This window comes from Phyllobates terribilis, unplaced genomic scaffold (genome assembly GCF_046119375.1).
Source record: "Phyllobates terribilis strain yellow unplaced genomic scaffold, ASM4611937v1 Scaffold_2__4_contigs__length_985480577, whole genome shotgun sequence".
Lineage (NCBI taxonomy): Eukaryota > Metazoa > Chordata > Amphibia > Anura > Dendrobatidae > Phyllobates > Phyllobates terribilis.
The window spans coordinates 940,269,680-940,288,370 of NW_027362762.1; the positions used below are offsets into that span (position 1 = coordinate 940,269,680).

General features: G+C 45.6%; 1 protein-coding gene across 1 annotated transcript in view; it reads right to left on the reverse strand.

The window, feature by feature from the left end:
* The window catches only part of BRWD1 (bromodomain and WD repeat domain containing 1), a 133,469-nt gene that overhangs the window by 72,477 nt on the left and 42,301 nt on the right, over positions 1-18,691 (reverse strand). Inside the window, exons 14-21 of the mRNA XM_073668425.1 lie at positions 16,237-16,387; positions 11,303-11,437; positions 10,793-10,921; positions 7,349-7,574; positions 6,737-6,883; positions 6,235-6,397; positions 5,686-5,779; positions 5,450-5,587 (exon numbers count right to left, since the gene is read on the reverse strand). Of these exons, the coding sequence (XP_073524526.1) occupies positions 5,450-5,587; positions 5,686-5,779; positions 6,235-6,397; positions 6,737-6,883; positions 7,349-7,574; positions 10,793-10,921; positions 11,303-11,437; positions 16,237-16,387 (1,183 nt within the window). The remainder of the gene's footprint in view (positions 1-5,449; positions 5,588-5,685; positions 5,780-6,234; positions 6,398-6,736; positions 6,884-7,348; positions 7,575-10,792; positions 10,922-11,302; positions 11,438-16,236; positions 16,388-18,691) is intronic.

Sequence of the window (18,691 nt, forward strand, 5' to 3'; positions counted from 1 at the left end):
TTGTCCGACTTTTGTGTCGATCTCGAGTCTTCCCTTCCCTCACAACATTATTCGCTCCCTAGCTATATATACCTCAGGCACACCGCCACATGCAGCGCACCTGTTCCACCCGGCATGACTGACCGTTACACTGGGCGCCATTTCACCAGGCATCACCACACACTAGCAATCCGGTAAGCTTGTCCCACATCATGTACACATGGTTCATTATCTGTAACCACCCTTTTAACAGTTCCATACCCTTTGTTATAAATGAATTTTTCTATATAAATACTTATGAATGGATTTTTCTTCTCTAACATAGTCCCAGACACTAAATTAACTTATTATGCTTATTTCCATCTCCTCCTTACCTTCACTATCTTTTTTGAGAGGTACAGTTCATTATACTCTTAGGCTCATTCTATTTTTGACTTACGAGTATGTCGATTTTTGTCCAAATCTTTTTCTTTTGTTCTTTTAACATTTTGGGCCATTAGTTGCCCGAGATTTTTTTTCTCCCCCTTTTTTTTTTTCTCCCTCTTTTTTTCTGCTCTTTATGTATCTTTTTTTTACTCTTTTTGAGACTTGATCATTTCGCCATATTTTCATCACATACATCATAGTGGCACAATATAATGTAATTGACTAATCGATTTACATTGTTATTTCATGTCTCTCTCCAGTAAAAATAATATATTTTTGTTAAAATTTATAATTTTGCTAAAATCTTTACTTCTATGTGATTTTCACGTGTTTTTGAATTGTTCTGTTTCCATCTATGCATTAGTCTCTGATGAAGGTCGCAGTTTGACGACCGAAAAGTTACATTGTATGGATTGCATTTCTTGAAAATTACTGAAGGAACAGTGAATATTCCATTAAAAAGTTTATTTCATATTACCATATGAGTGCCGGATTATATTTTTATATTGAGCTAGGAGTGGTATCCTTTCCGAGCACCAAATTTAATCCGGAGTGACGTGTATCTGAATCTGTTCCCTGCGTGTGAAGCTGACGCGCCCCCTGGGCCATGTTGTGCAGCGTTGCGCATGCGGGGAATACCCGGAGCCGGATCTGATAGGGGTAGTAGTCTTCTTGTGGCAGTGACCCGGTCCGCGCCCAGGGTGGTCAAACTAAGTGGCAGTGCTCGGCATTAAGATGTTATAGAGTTCGACTACGCCACCCGTTGATTGCGGCTATGAAGCCGCCGCTGCAGGGCAGACCGCTGAGGCCGGTGGTACGGTGGTGCAGCGTGGATGGTATAACCCCCAACGGGAGGGGTATAGCCTCAGGGCAGCTAGTGAGGCAGGGAGGAATGATGGTGGTAGTGGTAGTGTGGCAAGGAATCACTGAGACGTGCGGTTGCAGTTTTCACAGCTTTACTCACAGTTCTTTATCAGGTCACTTGTGCGCAGTAAGGACCACCCGAGCCGTGCTGCGCCCACCAGGTGAGGGACTCGGCTAACTCCCAGGCAATTCCGGAGCGTGGTCCAGGGCTCCCCTCTCTTCCTTTCTACTGGCCGTCCCCACCAGGGACCCACCTTTGTCCGGCTCCCTCGGGCCTTCTGGTGGCGGAACCTTTCCCGGCTCCCCTGACCCTATACGTGGTATGCCTTCCTGGTGGATATGGTGAGGGGTCGCGCCAAGGCTTGACCACGACCTCCGGTTCCTGGCTGAGGATAATTGGCCTCCACCAGTTTGGGATCCGGTACCCTGTTCTGCCAACCCTTCACCCGTTAACTCGTGGGATCTCAGGGTTCCCTCTCTTCTTGCGTCTCTGGGCCTTTCCTGGTGTTCCTGTTCCTCCTTCTTTCTCTCTCTCTGCCTCAGGCCTCCTCTCCAGGCCTGGCTCTGGAGCTGGGCCCAGACTGAGCCACAGCTCCCTGTCAGCCCTCTCTGGCTGAGCTCCTCTCTGCACAGACCCGGACTGGACTCCCTGACTTAAGATGGTGCCCACCTTTTATACTCCCTTCTGACACCCGAGCCCAGGTGACCAGCACCCAATGGGCTCCTACCTATGCCCAGAGTCCCTCCCCTGTCCGCTCCTACACCACTGGGATGTTCCTCCCCCCTCCCCACTCCAGCCAGGGACAGAAGCTGTCGTACCTGCACATCTATCTGGTGGGAGTACCGTTGGTCTGTCCCCCGGAAATGAGGTGAGTGTAGTGCATGCAGCTAACTGAGCTATGTTCCACACTCCATCCTTACCCGGGAGTGGAATACCGCACCTCTGGTTTGAGGTGCAATACCTCTGTAGCAGCCGAGTCCTCGGGGTGCTACAAAGCGGCTGTTATTTTGTGCTGGCCGAGAGACGGACCAGCCGGAAGAGTTCCGAAAGGATCGGAATCTAGCTTGGTTACGCTTGTTATAATTGCGTTTGGGTTTCAGTTGGGGAAGATAGGTACTCTTACCCCCGGTGGCGTTGGATATCATTGTGTCCAACGTTTCACCGAAAAGCCGACCGCTGAGGTATGGAAACTGCGTGAGGGACTTCTTAGAGGCTGCGTCCGCTTTCCATTCACGCAGCCAAAGGATACGCCGAATAGTGATGGCGTGTGATATTGCCCCCGCTGCACCTCTTGCAGAATCCAGAGCTGCATGAAGCAAGTAGTCTGCCACAACTGGTATTTGAACTGCTTGTTCCGACAGTTCAGGAGCAGAAGCTTGAAGGCCAGTTTGTAAAATTTTTTTTTTGCCCAAGCCAGTATGGCCTTGGCTGCCCAGACTCAAGCGAACGCAGGGGCTAGGGAGGCTCCTATGATTTTGCAAATTGAGCGAGCCATACTTTCTACCTGCCGGTTTGCTGCATCCCTAAGGGTTTAGCTATCTGGCAGTGAAAGAAGTGTCTGTGCTGCCAGCCTGGAGACTGGGGGATCCACAGCTGGTGGGTCTGTCCATTCTTTCAGGATAGATGTTAAATTCTGAATGATTCAAGAAAAACTTAGGCGGCTTTAGGGCTCCTTCAAATGAAATGTTATCTTGTGGTGCGTCCGGGGTCAGATCAGAGATATCCAGCACCCGATGTATGGACGAGATTATGTCCTCAACTAGCGCTGTATTGCTAGGTGGGCTTAGCGTTAGGGATCCATCAGTTTCTTTGTCTGAGTAGGAATCTTCTGACTCCTGTGTGTCACTAAGGTGTTTCCTAGGTGAATCAGAATGGAGTATTTCTCAAGACGGGGAATGTTGCGGAGAAATATAATCCCTGTCCCTGGTAGGGGACTGTCTAGATGACCTGGGACTACGGTATCCGTCCCTAGACAGGGATGACCGTGTGCTGTGTGATGACGCAGATGAGCGTGACCTATGGGTGCGCTTGCGTCCTGACCCTGACCTGGATGTGCCTGGGTCAGTATGTGGCTGAGTCAGACTTTCCCTTTGCTGGGTAGTCTAGCAGAGGTATGGCTTTGCAGAGCCTGAATCAATTGTCGGTCATGTTATCTATGACTGTGTCATAGATTGTGACATTTGAGTGACCCATTCCGGAGTAGGATTAGACACTGAAGGGTTGGTAGGGGCTGCTTGGGACTCCGGCACAGTAGTCTGCGTACAATCCTTGCAATGCGGATATGCCGCTGGGAAGAGCATTACTGCAGGCTTCTCACCACTCTGGAAAGGCAGTCCTGCCTGGTTTTCTTAGACTTTGAGCCCGGCATAGTGCACCTGGAGTGGCTATGCAAGGGGGTTAACTGTGCAGAGGAGGATACAGAGAATTAAAAAAAAATTCACAGCTGAGGGGTAACTCAAGCTGAGAACTTACCCCACCAATGTGCCCCTGTGAGCAGCGCTGAAAAAGCCTGGTCCTGTGCCTCCCGGAAGACCTGGCTGGCCTGTGAATGTCCTGCAGCAGTAATGGCCGCCGTAGCTCTTCTCCTGTATCCTGAGATGAAGGAGAAGGGGGGCGGAGCGCTGCAAGGGCGGAAGTTGCTATGGAGATGCGCGCCCTGCAGCCTAGATCCACCCCCCTGTGTGACACCGCAGAGTGTCAAAATAGTCATCCGGTGGGTAGGCCAGGGGGGGGCGGAGAATGGGCGGTAGCTTCGGCTAGGCCGAAGCCGCGGTCTAAATTTATTTTCTATGCCCAAAAGGGCTCCAGGCCGGCGCGGTAGTCCGGGGGGGGGGGGGCGGATCAGAACCGGAACCCCCCGGATTGAAAGGCAGAATGGCGGTGGGGGTATAAACGGAAGGGGGGCTCGGAAGAGAGTCCCCCTTAGGCGCTTTTAGGGAGAAAGCTGCCGCAGGTGCAGGGCCTGTGAAGGCCTGTGCCTGTGTGTGCCATGGCAGCCTGCACTCCTCCCGGCTCCTACAGGGTCCCACAGACAGACTGGGGCTCCTGTATTGCTGCTGGTTCTCGGCTGCAGTGTGCTGGCTGGTGAGAGCTGCAGATGCTGCCGTCCAGGCCCTACCTGATGGTGTCTCAACCTAATACCCCCAGGGGGGATTAGGGAGGGTGCCGCTGTCACCGTCAGGGGGCTTTGTCCTCGCCTCAACTTCGGACCAAGACCGAGGGAATTGGGGAAGGGGGGTTCTCAACTTCGAGCCTGACACGAGGGGCCGGAGAAGGAGCAGCATGGGGAATATGCCATCTCAACTTCAACTGTGCACCCCATAGTAGGGGACAGAGGAAGGAGCCATTCCAGGGGTCTCTTAAGAGACCCTCTTTTCTTCATCTGTATTCCCGTACTGAAGCGAGGGACGAGTGAAGGTCTGAGGTGTGCCTCCTTGCGACACTAAGCAAAAACTGAAGATGGCTGACGCCGTCTAGGGGTGTATACTGCAGGGGAGGAGCCACAGTTAATCTTTTTCAGATTATGCATAGTGTCGCCTCCTAGTGGACAACAGCATAACACCCAAGGTCCTGTGTCCCCCAATGAGGCGACAGAGTAATGCTTATTTTTTCCGTTTGTAATTTTTGGATGAGGAATAAGTGAGCGATTAGAACTGGTGTTTTATTTATCTTATCTGATATTATCAAAATCATTAATTATTTTTACTTTATTGCTTAGTTCTTCTGTTGGACTATACACTGAGTAGTACAGTACTGAAGGACATTTTGTAAATAACTTACGGCTTCATATAGGCGTCACAAGAGCAACAAGATGCGAACAGCGGGCCCTTCAGAAGGTCTCCGGGTGCAATTGCAACCCCCCAGCACTCTGCGATCACTCAGCGGGGGGTTGACTGTAACCAGAGCGGATAGCCCACCAGGGCTGCGGCACATAGCGCAGTATTTAAAGAGAAATCAGACCTTGCTCTAATCGATGCAGTTTATTTATTGGGCTCAGTCCAAGGCCTCTCCATACTTCTGCACCCTCCCAAGAACGTCTTACTACATCCTGAGGAGTGAGGGAAACTTGGCATCTTATGTTGAGCCGACACCAGGTTATAAGTCCCTAATAGGAACAAGGAGCCCCACTGATCCCAATTATGAGAAACGCTTGCATACTCCTAACAATAGGCCACTTGCCTCTTCCTCATCTGCAGAAGACCTGGTTCCTTCATCCTCCTCGCAGGAGAGCTCAAGAAATTCTTCCACTTCGCTGCGCGATGGTCGCATGCGAGATGCTAACTTCTTGCGCAGCCTCAGATTACGAGCCCGAAAGTCCTAAACATAGAATAGACAAAGCATTAGCTAAACAAAGACCTTAAAAGTTATTGGCAGATCTGACATATAAACAAGGATGAAAGAAAGCAAAATCCCACCTCTTGGGAATAGTCTTGTAGGCCATATGGTTTCTGATTCTCAAAGAACAATTTTTCCTGCTCTCCTTTTGCAATTCTAATATCTTCCTCCTTCCTGCAAGATGTGAGAAAAATATAAAGTTATAAACCATCTCCGACAGCATACCCATGAATGAGGTGAGGAGTCCTCCGCAGCTGTCAACCACAGTGTAAGGAGCCCGCTCCACATATCCAGCGAGTACATGTATGGCGGATGTCACCAACGGGTTAGTGATCCGGAATTTTTCTCCAAAGGTTAAAACTATTTTCTATAGTTAAGAATGAGCCACAGTCAGTAATAAAGTTTTGATGGCTTTCTCCAATGGACATATCCCGTTTTCCACCTGGACAGTTTAAGGATTCAACACAGGCTCAGGCTGCAGCTGTGTACTTACCCCATGCTTTATACTGCAGCTCTATCCATGCAGAATATCAACAAAAGCTCAACAAGAAATGTATGGAAAGGTGTTTCCATTATATCAAGGATAAGGATAAGACCACCACTAGTAATAATACAGGTATAGCACAAACCTGTAAGAGATGCTGGGTATTTCCGGCACCACAACTCTCTTCCTCCAGGCAAGTAAATCTCTCTCAGTGGCAATCTGACTGCGAGGCGCGTTGTTATGCATCTGACGAACCCCTTCTACTTGACCGCTGCGCCTCAGGCCGATATTTGGAGGAGAAGCAAGATCTATGACGTAAAAATAAATAAATACAATAATAAAAGTAAAAATGCTGATAAAATATAAAAAAAAAAAAAAAAAAAAAGGTAAAATAAAAATTAAAATAATGATTATACTAAAATAGCAACAATAATATTTTAATAAAACAATGATAAATTAAAACCATTATAAAAATACAAGTAAAAAATAGAAAATAATGAAAATAAATAATTAATAAATATTAAGTAATAAATAATCATATTAATAATAGTAGTAATAAAAATAATAGTACAGAGCAACCTAAAATTCCCCGTATGAACTTACAGTAGTGAGTAAAAAGCCGCAGTGTCTATTCGGACATACAGTACCTCTTCTGGCTGCATTGTTGGCCTGGGCGCTGGAGCCCGGTTCTTGCTCTGGATTCGGCCGCTGCTCCGGGCGCAGGCCTGGATCTTGGTTTTGTTGATCAGAGTTTGGCTGCTGACTGACCACTTGTTCCACTATTTCTCCATCAACTTTTGAGACAGGAAGTTAAGTGTAAATCATGCAACAAGCAGAATCCTGCACAGTTAACAGCTAGGAAGGGTTAAACAGCCAGGATCCGCATGCATCAGCTCTGATCCCAGCTGTTCTAGCCAACACCTGCTGCTGATGACACAAGCACTGCTCTATCTGCACTCTGTAATTACCACCTGGTGCAGGAACTACCTGTCCTACATGTCGTATTAATTACTGAGCAGTGCGGGAAAGAGTTAACATAGCAAACAAAGGGGGCAACCATAGCCTGTCACTTCCACATCAGAGGCGAGTAGAGCCAATGATGCTGCGACCCCGTAATTCGCTGAATGAACGAGATACATGCACAAGTCACATTTGTGGGGTGGAAAAATCATTGACACCGCTCACCTCCGATGTGAAAGTGACCGGCGATGGACATCCCCTTTAAATTAATTGATGATACGGTTAAACACAGTTCTTACCAGTTTCCATATATCCCAGCTGAGGAACCAAATGCTCATCCGAACAGTTCTCTCTCCCAGGTACCAGCCGCTGATATGTAGGCGGATGGGGGTTGCCATCAACATCTACCAGAAAAGGTGGCGGCATCAAGTGTGGCGCCTGCTGGGTCTGTTCATCAAGGACAAAATGATTTGAATCTACAATGAGGGGTCTGTAGTCCGTGTGGAAAAACATCTGCTCGGGAATCTGAAATAAGAGGGAGATTCAAGGAGAAGTCAGTGCCCCAAACATAAAACCATCACCATCCCATACCGCTGGACGGGTCCCCCGACAGGGCGCAGATCATAACATTATAGGTTCTCAGGAATCAGTCTAGGGGGGAACCATCAGCAAGTGATCAATATCCCTGCAGCGCCATCACAGGAGAGATTAAGCATTACACAGTTTGCACTGAAATAAATGAGAAGACTTGTGTAATGTAGAAACTACCCAACAGCATGGTTTAATAATATCAACAATCTCAATGTTACAAGTCCATCTCCAGAGATCTTGATGTTCCTTTGTCCACGGTGCGCAATATCATCAAGAAGTTTACAACCCATGGCACTGTAGCTAATCTCCCTGGACATGGACGTCAGGAAAAAAAAAACAGGATAGGCTGAATGGTGGATAATCAGCCCCAATCAATTTCCAAAGGAAACCAAGCTGTCCTGCAGGGTCGGGGTGCATCACTGTCAGCACGAACTAGCTGTAGTCATTTGAATGAAATGAAACGCTATGGCGGGAGACCCAGGAGGACCCCACTGCTGACACAGAGACAACGCTAGACTGCGGTTTGCCAAAATGTACGTGAGTAAACCAAAATCCTTCTGGAAAAGCGTCTTGTAGACAGAAGAGACAAAGATAGAGCTTTTTGGTAAAGCACATCATTCTACTGTTTACCGAAAATAGAATGAAGCCTACAAAGAAAAGAGCACAGTACCTACAGTCAAATATGGTGGAGGTTTAAAGATGTCTTGGGGTTGTTTTGCTGCCTCTGGCACGGAGTGCCTTGGCTGTGTGCAAGGCATCATGAAATCTGAAGATTACCAAAGGATTTTGGGTCAGAAAGTTGAATTTAAGTCCTCGGTCATGGGTCTTCCAGCAGGACAATGTCCACTAACATACTTCAAAATGCCCCCAGAAATGGATGGAAACAAAAAGCTGGAGAGTTCTGAAGTGGCAGCAATGAGTCCAGATCTAAATCCCATTGATCACCTGCGGAAAGATCTTACAATTGCTGTTGAGAGAAGGAGCCTTCAAATATAAGAGACCTGGAGCAGTTTGCAAAATTAGAAGATTGGGCCAAAATTCCAGTTGAGGTGTAAGAAGCTTGATGATGGTTATAGGAAGCGATTGATTGCAATTATTTATTCCAAAGGGTGTGCAACCAAATATTAAGCTGAGGGTGCCAACAATTTTTTCCCGCCCATTTCTGGGGTTGTGTGTGAAATTATGTCCAATTTGCTTTTTTTTTACTTCATTTTCTGGAACAATTTCAAAGGTACACATACATATACATACATACATACATACATACACTGCTCAAAAAAATAAAGGGAACACTCAAATATCACATCCTAGATCTGAATGAATGAAATAGTCTCCTTGAATATTTTGTTCTGTACAAAGTTGAATGTGCTGACAACAAAATCACACAAAAATCATCAATGGAAATCACATTTATTAACCAATGGAGGCCTGGATTTGGAGTCAACCCCAAAATTAAAGTTCAAAAACACACTACAGGCTGATCCAACTTTGATGTAATGTCCTTAAAACAAGTCAAAATGAGGCTCAGTATTGTGTGTGGCCTCCACGTGCCTGTATGACCTCCCTACAACGCCTGGGCATGCTCCTGATGAGGTTGTGGATGGTCTCCTGTGGATCTCCTCCCAGACCTGGACTAAAGCATCCGCCAACTCCTGAACAGTCTGTGGTGCAACGTGACGTTGGTGGATGGAGCGAGACATGATGTCCCAGATGTGCTCAATCGGATTCAGGTCTGGGGAACGGGCGGCCAAGTCCATAGCTTCAATGCCTTCATCTTGCAGGAACTGCTGACACACTCCAGCCACATGAGGTCTGGCATTGTCCTGCATTAGGAGGAACCCAGGGTCAACCGCACCAGCATATGGTCTCACAAGGGGTCTGAGGATCTCATCTCGGTACCTAATGGCAGTCAGGCTACCTCTGGCGAGCACATGGAGGGCTGTGCGGCCCTCCAAAGAAATGCCACCCCACACCATTACTGACCCACTGCCAAACCGGTCATGCTGAAGGATGTTGCAGGCAGCAGATCGCTCTCCACGGCGTCTCCAGACTCTGTCACGTCTGTCACATGTGCTCAGTGTGAACCTGCTTTCATCTGTGAAGAGCACAGGGCGCCAGTGGCGACTTTGCCTATCCTGGTGTTCTGTGGCAAATGCCAAGCGTCCTGCACGGTGTTGGGCTGTGAGCACAACCCCCATCTGTGGACGTCGGGCCCTCATACCACCCTCATGGAGTCGGTTCCTAACCGTTTGTGCAGACACATGCACATTTGTGGCCTGCTGGACACTACGCTGACAGACACAGCAAACCTTCTTGCCACAGCTTGCATTGATGTGCCATCCTGGATGAGCTGCACTACCTGAGCAACTTCTGCGGGCTGTAGAGTCCGTCTCATGCTACCACGAGTGTGAAAGCACAACCAACATTCAAAAGTGACCAAAACATCAGCCAGAAAGCATTGGTACCGAGCTGTGGTCTGTGGTCCCCACCTGCAGAACCACTCCTTTATTGAGGGTGTCTTGATAATTGCTAATAATTTCCACCTATTGTCTATTCCATTTGCACAACAGCATGTGAAATTGATTGATTGTCAGTGTTGCTTCCTAAGTGGACAGTATGATCTCCTCGGAGTTATATTCTGTTGATTAAGTGTCCCCTTTATTTTTTTGAGCAGAGTGTAATATTTATATATATATATTTTACACTCTGCTATACTATATATATACTAGATGGTGGCCCGATTCTGACGCATCGGGTATTCTAGAATATGTATGCGTCCGACCGGGCGCGACTAATCAGCGAAGCAGTGTTTAAATGGGTTGTGCACTACTTTAAATTAACCCCCCAATGTATCCCCCCGGAGCCCCTAATGAATTTTGGAGAACCGGGGAGCGAGGCCGCCGGTCGGGGTACTTCTGCTGCGAGCAGCCGGGCGGTGAGAGTGGGAGCGAGTTCCTGGACAGACAGGATAAGACAAGTATAATATATATATATATATATATATATATATATATATATATATATATATATATATATATATATATATATATATATATATATATATATATATATATATATATACACACACACACACGCACACACATATACACACACCACATACATATTTACATATATACACACATCCAACTCACCTTCTCATACGATTTGCTGTTGCCAAATCCAAAAATCAGCAGATATCCATGAGAATCCGTCCCAGCCATGCGCTGCCCATCAGCTGATAGTTTGCAGTCCAGTATGGCACCATGGCCTTGTCCTTCAATCTTGGCAGAAATTAAAGGAAAGATTACAATGATTAACATCATAATGTGCAGTGCTGCTCAATAAGAAATGGTCAGGAAATTAGCAGAGACCACAGAACATGTAAAACCAACAATAATCGGATATTCTATAGATACTTTAGTAAATCCCATTCTGTATGCAGTAAGTGCATAAAGCTCCCTCTAGTGGTGGCTGCAGGCAGTCACAATGTGTTATTTATGTTAAAAAAATATATATTTTTTTTAAAAGTACATAAAATTGTTGCCAGTTTCTAAAAACGATCCTATAAAAACAACATGCTGCCTGTTCCACCACCCCTCTCTGCACTTTTAGATGGGCCAGAAAAGAGCAGTTTTGTGCTTAAATCTAGAAGAGCAGCTTACCAGATTAAAGCAGTGCATGACTTTGGATCCATTTTTAATATCCCATATAGATATATTTCCATCGTGTCCTGCAGATAACATCATTCTGGAGTCATAGGGGTGAGGCTCCAACACATAGATGTCATCTTCATGACCCTGGTACCAAATAAAAAAAACAAACATACAGAACAACAATTCATATGCAAAGTCATAGTAATGTGAATAAAATCAGGAAGGCACAGAAGAAGAAATTGGCTAAGAAACAATATGTTCACCTGTAAACAAGATTTCGCTATTAAATATAAAGATAAAATCTGCAAAAAGTTCAGTCACTGTGTACATACATTACTGATCCTGTACTGATCCTGAGTTACATCCTGTATTATACCCCAGAGCTGCACTCACTATTCTGCTGGTGGAGTCACTGTGTACATACATTACTGATCCTGTACTGATCCTGAGTTACATCCTGTATTATACTCCAGAGCAGCACTCACTATTCTGCTGGTGGAGTCACTGTGTACATACATTACTGATCCTGTACTGATCCTGAGTTACATCCTGCATTATACTCCAGAGCAGCACTCACTATTCTGCTGGTGGAGTCACTGTGTACATACATTACATTACTGATCCTGTACTGATCCCGAGTTACATCCTGTATTATACTCCAGAGCAGCACTCACTATTCTGCTGGTGGAGTCACTGTGTACATACATTACTGATCCTGTACTGATCCTGAGTTACATCCTGTATTATACTCCAGAGCTGCACTCACTATTCTGCTGGTGGAGTCAATGTGTACATACATTACATTACTGATCCGGAGTTACATTCTGTATTATACTCCAGAGCTGCACTCACTATTCTGCTGGTGGAGTCACTGTACATACAGTAGTGTAAAAAAGTGTTTGCCTCCTTCCTGATTTCTTAATCTTTTTCATGTTTCTCACACAAATGTTTCAGATCACAAAACAAATTTAAAAATATTAGACAAAGATAACACAAAATGCAGTTTTTAAATGAAGGTCTTTGTTGTTAAGGGAAAAGGAAATTCAAACCTGCAGGGCCCTGTGTGAAAAAGTGATTGCCCCCTAAACCCAATAACTGGTTGGGCCGTTAGCAGCAACAACTGCAATAAAGCGTTTGCGAAAACTGGTCAAGAGTCTTTTACGCTCTGGAGGAATTTTGACCACTCGTCTTTGCAAAAATGTTGCAATTCAGCCACATTGGAAGGGTTCTGAGCATGAACCGCCTTTTTAAGGTAATGCCACAGCATCTCAAATCGGATTAAGGTCAGGACTTTGACTAGGCCACTACAAAGTCTTAATTTTATTTTTCCTAAGCCATTCAGAGGTGGCCTTACTGGTGTGTTTTGGATCATTGTCCGGCTGCGTAAACCAAATGCGCTTCAGCTTGAGGTCACAAATAGATCGCCGGATATTCTTTCACAATTTTTTAGTAGACAGCAGAATTCATGGTTCCATTTACCATAGCAAGTCTTCCAGGTCCTGAAGAAGCAAAACAGCCCTAGACCATCACACTACCACCACCATATTTTACTGTTGGTATGATGTTCCTTTTCTGAAATGCTGTGTTACTTCTACCCCAGATGTAATGAGATATACACCTTCCAAAAAGTTCAACTTTTGTCTCTTCAGTCCACAGAGTATTCTTCCAAAAGTCTTGGCAATCTTCAAGACGTCTTCTGGAAAAACTGAGGCGAGCCTTTATGTTCTTTTTACTCAGCAGTGGTTTTCGTTTTGTAACTCTGCCAATATTTTTGCCCAGTCTATTTATTATGGTGGAGTCAAGAACACAGACCTGCAGTTCTTTGGATGTTGTTGTGGGGTCTTTTGTGACCTCTTGGAAGTATTGTCGCTGCGCTCGAGGTAATATTGGTTGGCCGGCCACTCCTGAGAAGGTTCACCACTGTTCCATTTGTGGATAATGGCTATCACTGTGGTTCACTGGAGTCCCAAAGCTTTAGAAATGGCTTTTTAACCTTGACCAGACTGATAGATCTCAATTACATTGTTTCTCATTTGTTCCTAAATTTGGATCGCAGCATGGTGTCTAGCTTTTGAGGATCTGTTGGTCTACTTCACTTTGTCAGGCAGGTCCTATTTAAGTGATTTCTTGATTGAGAACAAGTGTGGCAGTAATCAGACCTGTGTGTGGCTAGGGAAATAGAGCTCAGCTTCCCAAAGATGTGATAAACCGTGGTTCATTTTTGTTTTAAGGAGGAGGCAATCACTTTTTCACACAGGGCCCTGTAGGTTTGGATTTATTTTTCCCTTAATAAAGACCTTCATTTAAAAACTGCATTTTGTGTTTACTTGTGTTATCTTTGTCTAATATTTATATTTGTTTTGTGATCTGAAACATTTAAGTGTGACAAACATGCAAAATAGTAAAATCAGGAAAAGGGCAAACACTTTTCTTTATCACTTCATTGGGGGACACAGGACCATGGGTGTATATGCTGTTGTCGCTAGAAGGTTGACACTAGGCAAAAAAAGAAAAAAGCTCCTCCTCCGCAGTATACACCCGCGTCAACCTCCTAGCGACAACAGCATACACCCATGGTCCTGTGTCCCCCAATGAAGGCTCCAAGAAAGATATTACGGTGAGTACCAAAAATCCCTCTTCACACCACTGTACGTTACATTACTTATCCTGTACTGATGCTGAGTTACATTCTGTAATATACTCCAGAGCTGCACTCACTATTCTGCTGGTGCAGTCACTTTGCCATTGAGAACACAGCCTGCTGCTTCTCTGCAGCTCACTATTGGGGGCACAGCTCTGAACCACAGTTTCGGTTCTTAAAGATTGAGACTTTTTCCTCCTGTTATCCCCTGAGTTCAGGCCCTACATATCCTATTACTAGCTCTGTGCCAGATTTTTAGCTATAGTCACTTTTCCAGGCAGCACGTCCTCAGCCCAAGAAGAACCTCCTCTGGCCATGCAGTCAGTCAGGCCTATTATGTGCTCCGTGCCATTAGAGAAAATACTCATCCCACGACTCCTCCAAAACTTCAAATCTAACTTGCCAAATCCGGTCCAATACCCAAAACTTGGATAATTCTGCCAGGCTGACCCAGACCATGGTCAAGTCTCTGGAGCAGTTGCTGTCATAGTTTAACCTCTCCCCCCACACCCTCCAAAAGAAACTTCAATGCCCCCTTCCAGACCCTCACAGTTGCTCTTGCATAGAGAGCAGGGTCTTTTCATAGTAACTTTCTCTCATGAGAATCTCAAAATCAATAGGGGAGGCACAGACCAAGCAGAATGGAAGCTGACTTTAGCCACATGATCTAATCCGGGTGTCCCCTTTCCAAAGATTTAGTTTCCATATGGCCCACACATAATTTTGTTGCCTGTTTATCAGGCTACCAGTTTGCCTCTGTCTGAAGTGGCATCTTTCAGTGATCCACTGGACGAAAAAAACACTCCAAAAGAAACTAGAGCTAGCTTCCCGACTCTCTCCCAATGGTCTCCCCTTTTCCAAGGCTATTACGTGAAAGTCTAACTACACGGTGGTGGCCTTCCTGAATCATCATGGGGGCATCAGCCCTTCAGCCAAGTGGGAAGCATCCAGAACACTCTACATGGAGGTACTTCACATACCAGCGCTTGCAACAGACCATATCCCAGGAACAGACAACAGGGCTGCACATTCTTAGCTGAAAAACTCTGGACCAAGAAGTGTGGTCCATCCTTATGGAGGTCCTCAGCCAAATGTCATCTCCTGATGTGGATCCCCTCCTTGCATGCCTTCTAAACCCCAATCACTAAACTTACAGTTACAACTCAATTCTTGGACCTTCACGATGGATGATTTGGTCAATCCTTGGGTGGAGTTCTTCCTGCTCTACCACACACTAACAAATAATTCAAGGTGGAGAGCTTCTGGCTAACCTAATAGCTCTGGATTGACCTGGTATGCCAATCTAGTCCATCAGCTTAAGATGCCCATTGGCCTCGCTCTTCCCAACCTCCATTCCCAAGGTCAGCTATGCCACACCACTATATCTCAGCTGTGTTTACCAGCATGGCTGCGGAGAATTAAGTCATGAAATCTGAATGAATCTGTGGTCCAAACCATGCTCAAGGCCTACCACTACTTAGATCTGGTTAGGTCAACTCACATCTACTATTTTGTGAAGTTTCCTTGCTTTCTTATCCTGGACAGCCATGAAGGCGATCTAGCTCCAGGTCACCCATTTTGAAGTGGATTATTTTTTGCCATTATAGAAGCCTACAGGTCCAAGGCAAAGCCTCCCTTTAGAGTCAATACTGACTCCACCAGGATGGCTGAGACTTCCCAAGCCATCAGCAACCGGGTTCCCATTGCACTTGTCAGCAGGCCGCCAACTGGGCCTCGGTTCACACCTTTACCAATTTTACAAGAACACCACATGGCCTGAGCTAATGTCAGCTCCATTGCAGGTTGCTGCAAAATCACCATGCGCTAGGCAGGCCACTCAGCAAGGTTTTCTTTACCCACAGATGGGGAACTGCTTTAAGACACCCAATGGTGCAGTGTCCCCCAACAAGTTTGAAGAAAAAAAATGAGATTTTTGCACTTAGAGGAAAATCTATTTCTTGGTTAATACATAGGCAGGTTGGGGATGGGCTCTCAGATTCTGCCTTATTCTCTCTTATATGGCGTAGTGTCTTCAGACATACGTCATGTTAGTTCCTCTTATTTTACAACCATTTTTTTTCCTCTCCTACTAGTTTTGACACAAAACTGCCCACTGCCCAATGTCAGGCTACTAGTGGCTTATGCCCATACACCGGTCCCCCAACGTATTAAACAAGAGAGGGATTTTACAGCAGAGATGTGGATAGGAAAAAAAATCCCAAAACAATCCTAGTCATTAAGGAGTTAAAGAGCTGCATCCCCACCCAGCATCACCCAGGTCAGCCTGTGGTCCTGTACTCACCATCAGAACGTGCAGCAGTCTCCCAGTATGTGAATCCCACACCTTCAGCAGGTGGGCGCTGCTCGCGGTCACAACATAATTATCCATGATGTCCCATGCAATCATGAGAACCTTGGGCTTTGGATACGATGTGTTATCATTATGGAATGGTCTGAGGGAGAAAGAAAAAGTAAAAACATCCAAGCCAACATTCACCCTGATTGAACCGTAGGAGCTTGCCCCGTACAGCCATCGCCTCCCATGCCAGGCTGCTGGCATGTTTTTGCCGGTTAAGTAGTTAGAAGTTTGTAGTCAGTTTTGTTTGTGGCTGCGTTGCCATTATTTGCACCGAATTTATCGCGCTTGATAAAGGTTTTGCATCATTACAAGGAACACTCCTGTTTAGAACTAATTTGTGACGTTTTATGACGACCCTCTAGTGGAGCGACTTTTCTGAAAAGACAAAATACATACAATGGGGAAAAAAAGTATTTAAACAGCCACCAATTGTGCAAATTCTCCCACTTAAAAAGATGAGGTCGGCCTGTAATTGACATCATAGGTCGACCTCAACTATGAAAGACAAAATGAGAAAACAAATCCTGAAAATCACATTGTCTGATTTGGAAATATTTTCCACCAAAATTTGAAAAAAAATAAGTATTTGGTCAATTACAAACAAGCAAGATTTCTGGCTCTCACAGACCTGTAACTACTTCTTTAAGAGGCTCCTCTGTCCTGCACTCATTACCTGTAGTACTGGCTCCTCTGTCCTCCGCTCATTACCTGTAGTACTGGCTCCTCTGTCCTCCGCTCATTACCTGTAGTACTGGCTCCTCTGTCCTCCGCTCATTACCTGTAGTACTGGCTCCTCTGTCCTCCGCTCATTACCTGTAGTACTGGCTCCTCTGTCCTCCGCTCATTACCTGTAGTACTGGCTCCTCTGTCCTCCACTCATTACCTGTAGTACTGGCTCCTGTTTGAACTTGGTATCAGTATAAAAGACACCTGTCCGCAACCTCAAACAGTTACACTCCAAACTCCACTATGGTGAAGACCAAAGAGCTGTTGAAGGACACCAGAAACAAAATTGTAGCCCTGCACCAGGCTGGGAAGACTGAATCTGCAATAGGCAAGCAGCTTGGTGTGAAGAAATCAACTGTGGGAGCAATAATTAGAAAAAGGAAGACATGCAAGATCACTGATAATCTCCCTCGATCTGGGGCTCCACACAAGATCTCACCCCATGGGGTCAAGATATTCTCAAGAACGGTGAGCAAAAATCCCAGAACCACACGGAGGTGGGGGGCTAGTGAATGACCTGCAGAGAGCTGGGACCAATGTTACACAGGCCACCATCAGTAACACATTACGCCGCCAGGGACTCAGATCCTACAGTGCCAGACGTGTCCAGGCCCATTTGAAGTTTGCTAGAGAGCATTTGGATGATCCAGAAGAATATTGCGAGAATGTCATATGGTCAGAAGAAACCAAAGTAGAACTGTTTGGTAGAAACACAACTCGTCGTGTTTGTAGGAGAAAGAATGCAGAGTTGCATCCAAAGAACACCATACCTATTGTGAAGCATGGGGGTGGCAACATCATGCTTTGGGGCTGTTTCTCTGCCAAAGGACCAGGACGACTGATCCGTGTACATGAAAGAATGAATGGGGCCCATGTATCGTGAGATTTTGAGCGCAAACCTCCTTCCATCAGCAAGGGCATTGAAGATGAAATCTGGCTGGGTGGCTTTCAGCATGACAATGATCACAAGCACACTGCCAGAGCAATGAAGGAGTGGCTTTGTAAGAAGCATTTCAAGGTCCTGGAGTGGCCTAGCCAGTCTCCAGATCTAAACCCTATAGAAAACCTTTGGAGGGAGTTGAAAGTCCGTGTTGCCCAGAGACAGCCCCAAAACATCACTGCTCTAGAGGAGATCTGCATGGAGGAATGGGCCAACATACCAGCAGCAGTGTGTGCCAACCTTGTGAAGACTTACAGAAAACGTTTGACCTCTGTCATTGCCAACAAAGGATATATAACAAAGTATTGAGATGAACTTTTGTAATTGACCAAATACTTATTTTCCACCAAAATTTGAAACAAATGTCTTTCCAAATCAGACAATGTGATTTTCAGGATTTGTTTTCTCATTTTGTCTCCCATAGTTGAGGTCGACCTATGATGTCAATTACAGGCCTCTCATCTTTTAAGTGGGAAAACTTGCACAATTGGTGGCTGACTAAATACTTTTTTCCCCACTGTACAACTGTACATCTTTGGGTGTGTGCACACAATGTCTTTATTCAGACGGCGCAGCTGATAAGGTTTTCTGATAAGGAAAAAACTGACAACGTTCTTCTTGAGGCAGCATTCCTGGTCTTTTTTCCTACACTTTCAACTACTAAGACCGTGCACCATCCAGATGAAGCCATCGAAGAATGAACATGTTACTATTTTTAACAGTCATAGTTTT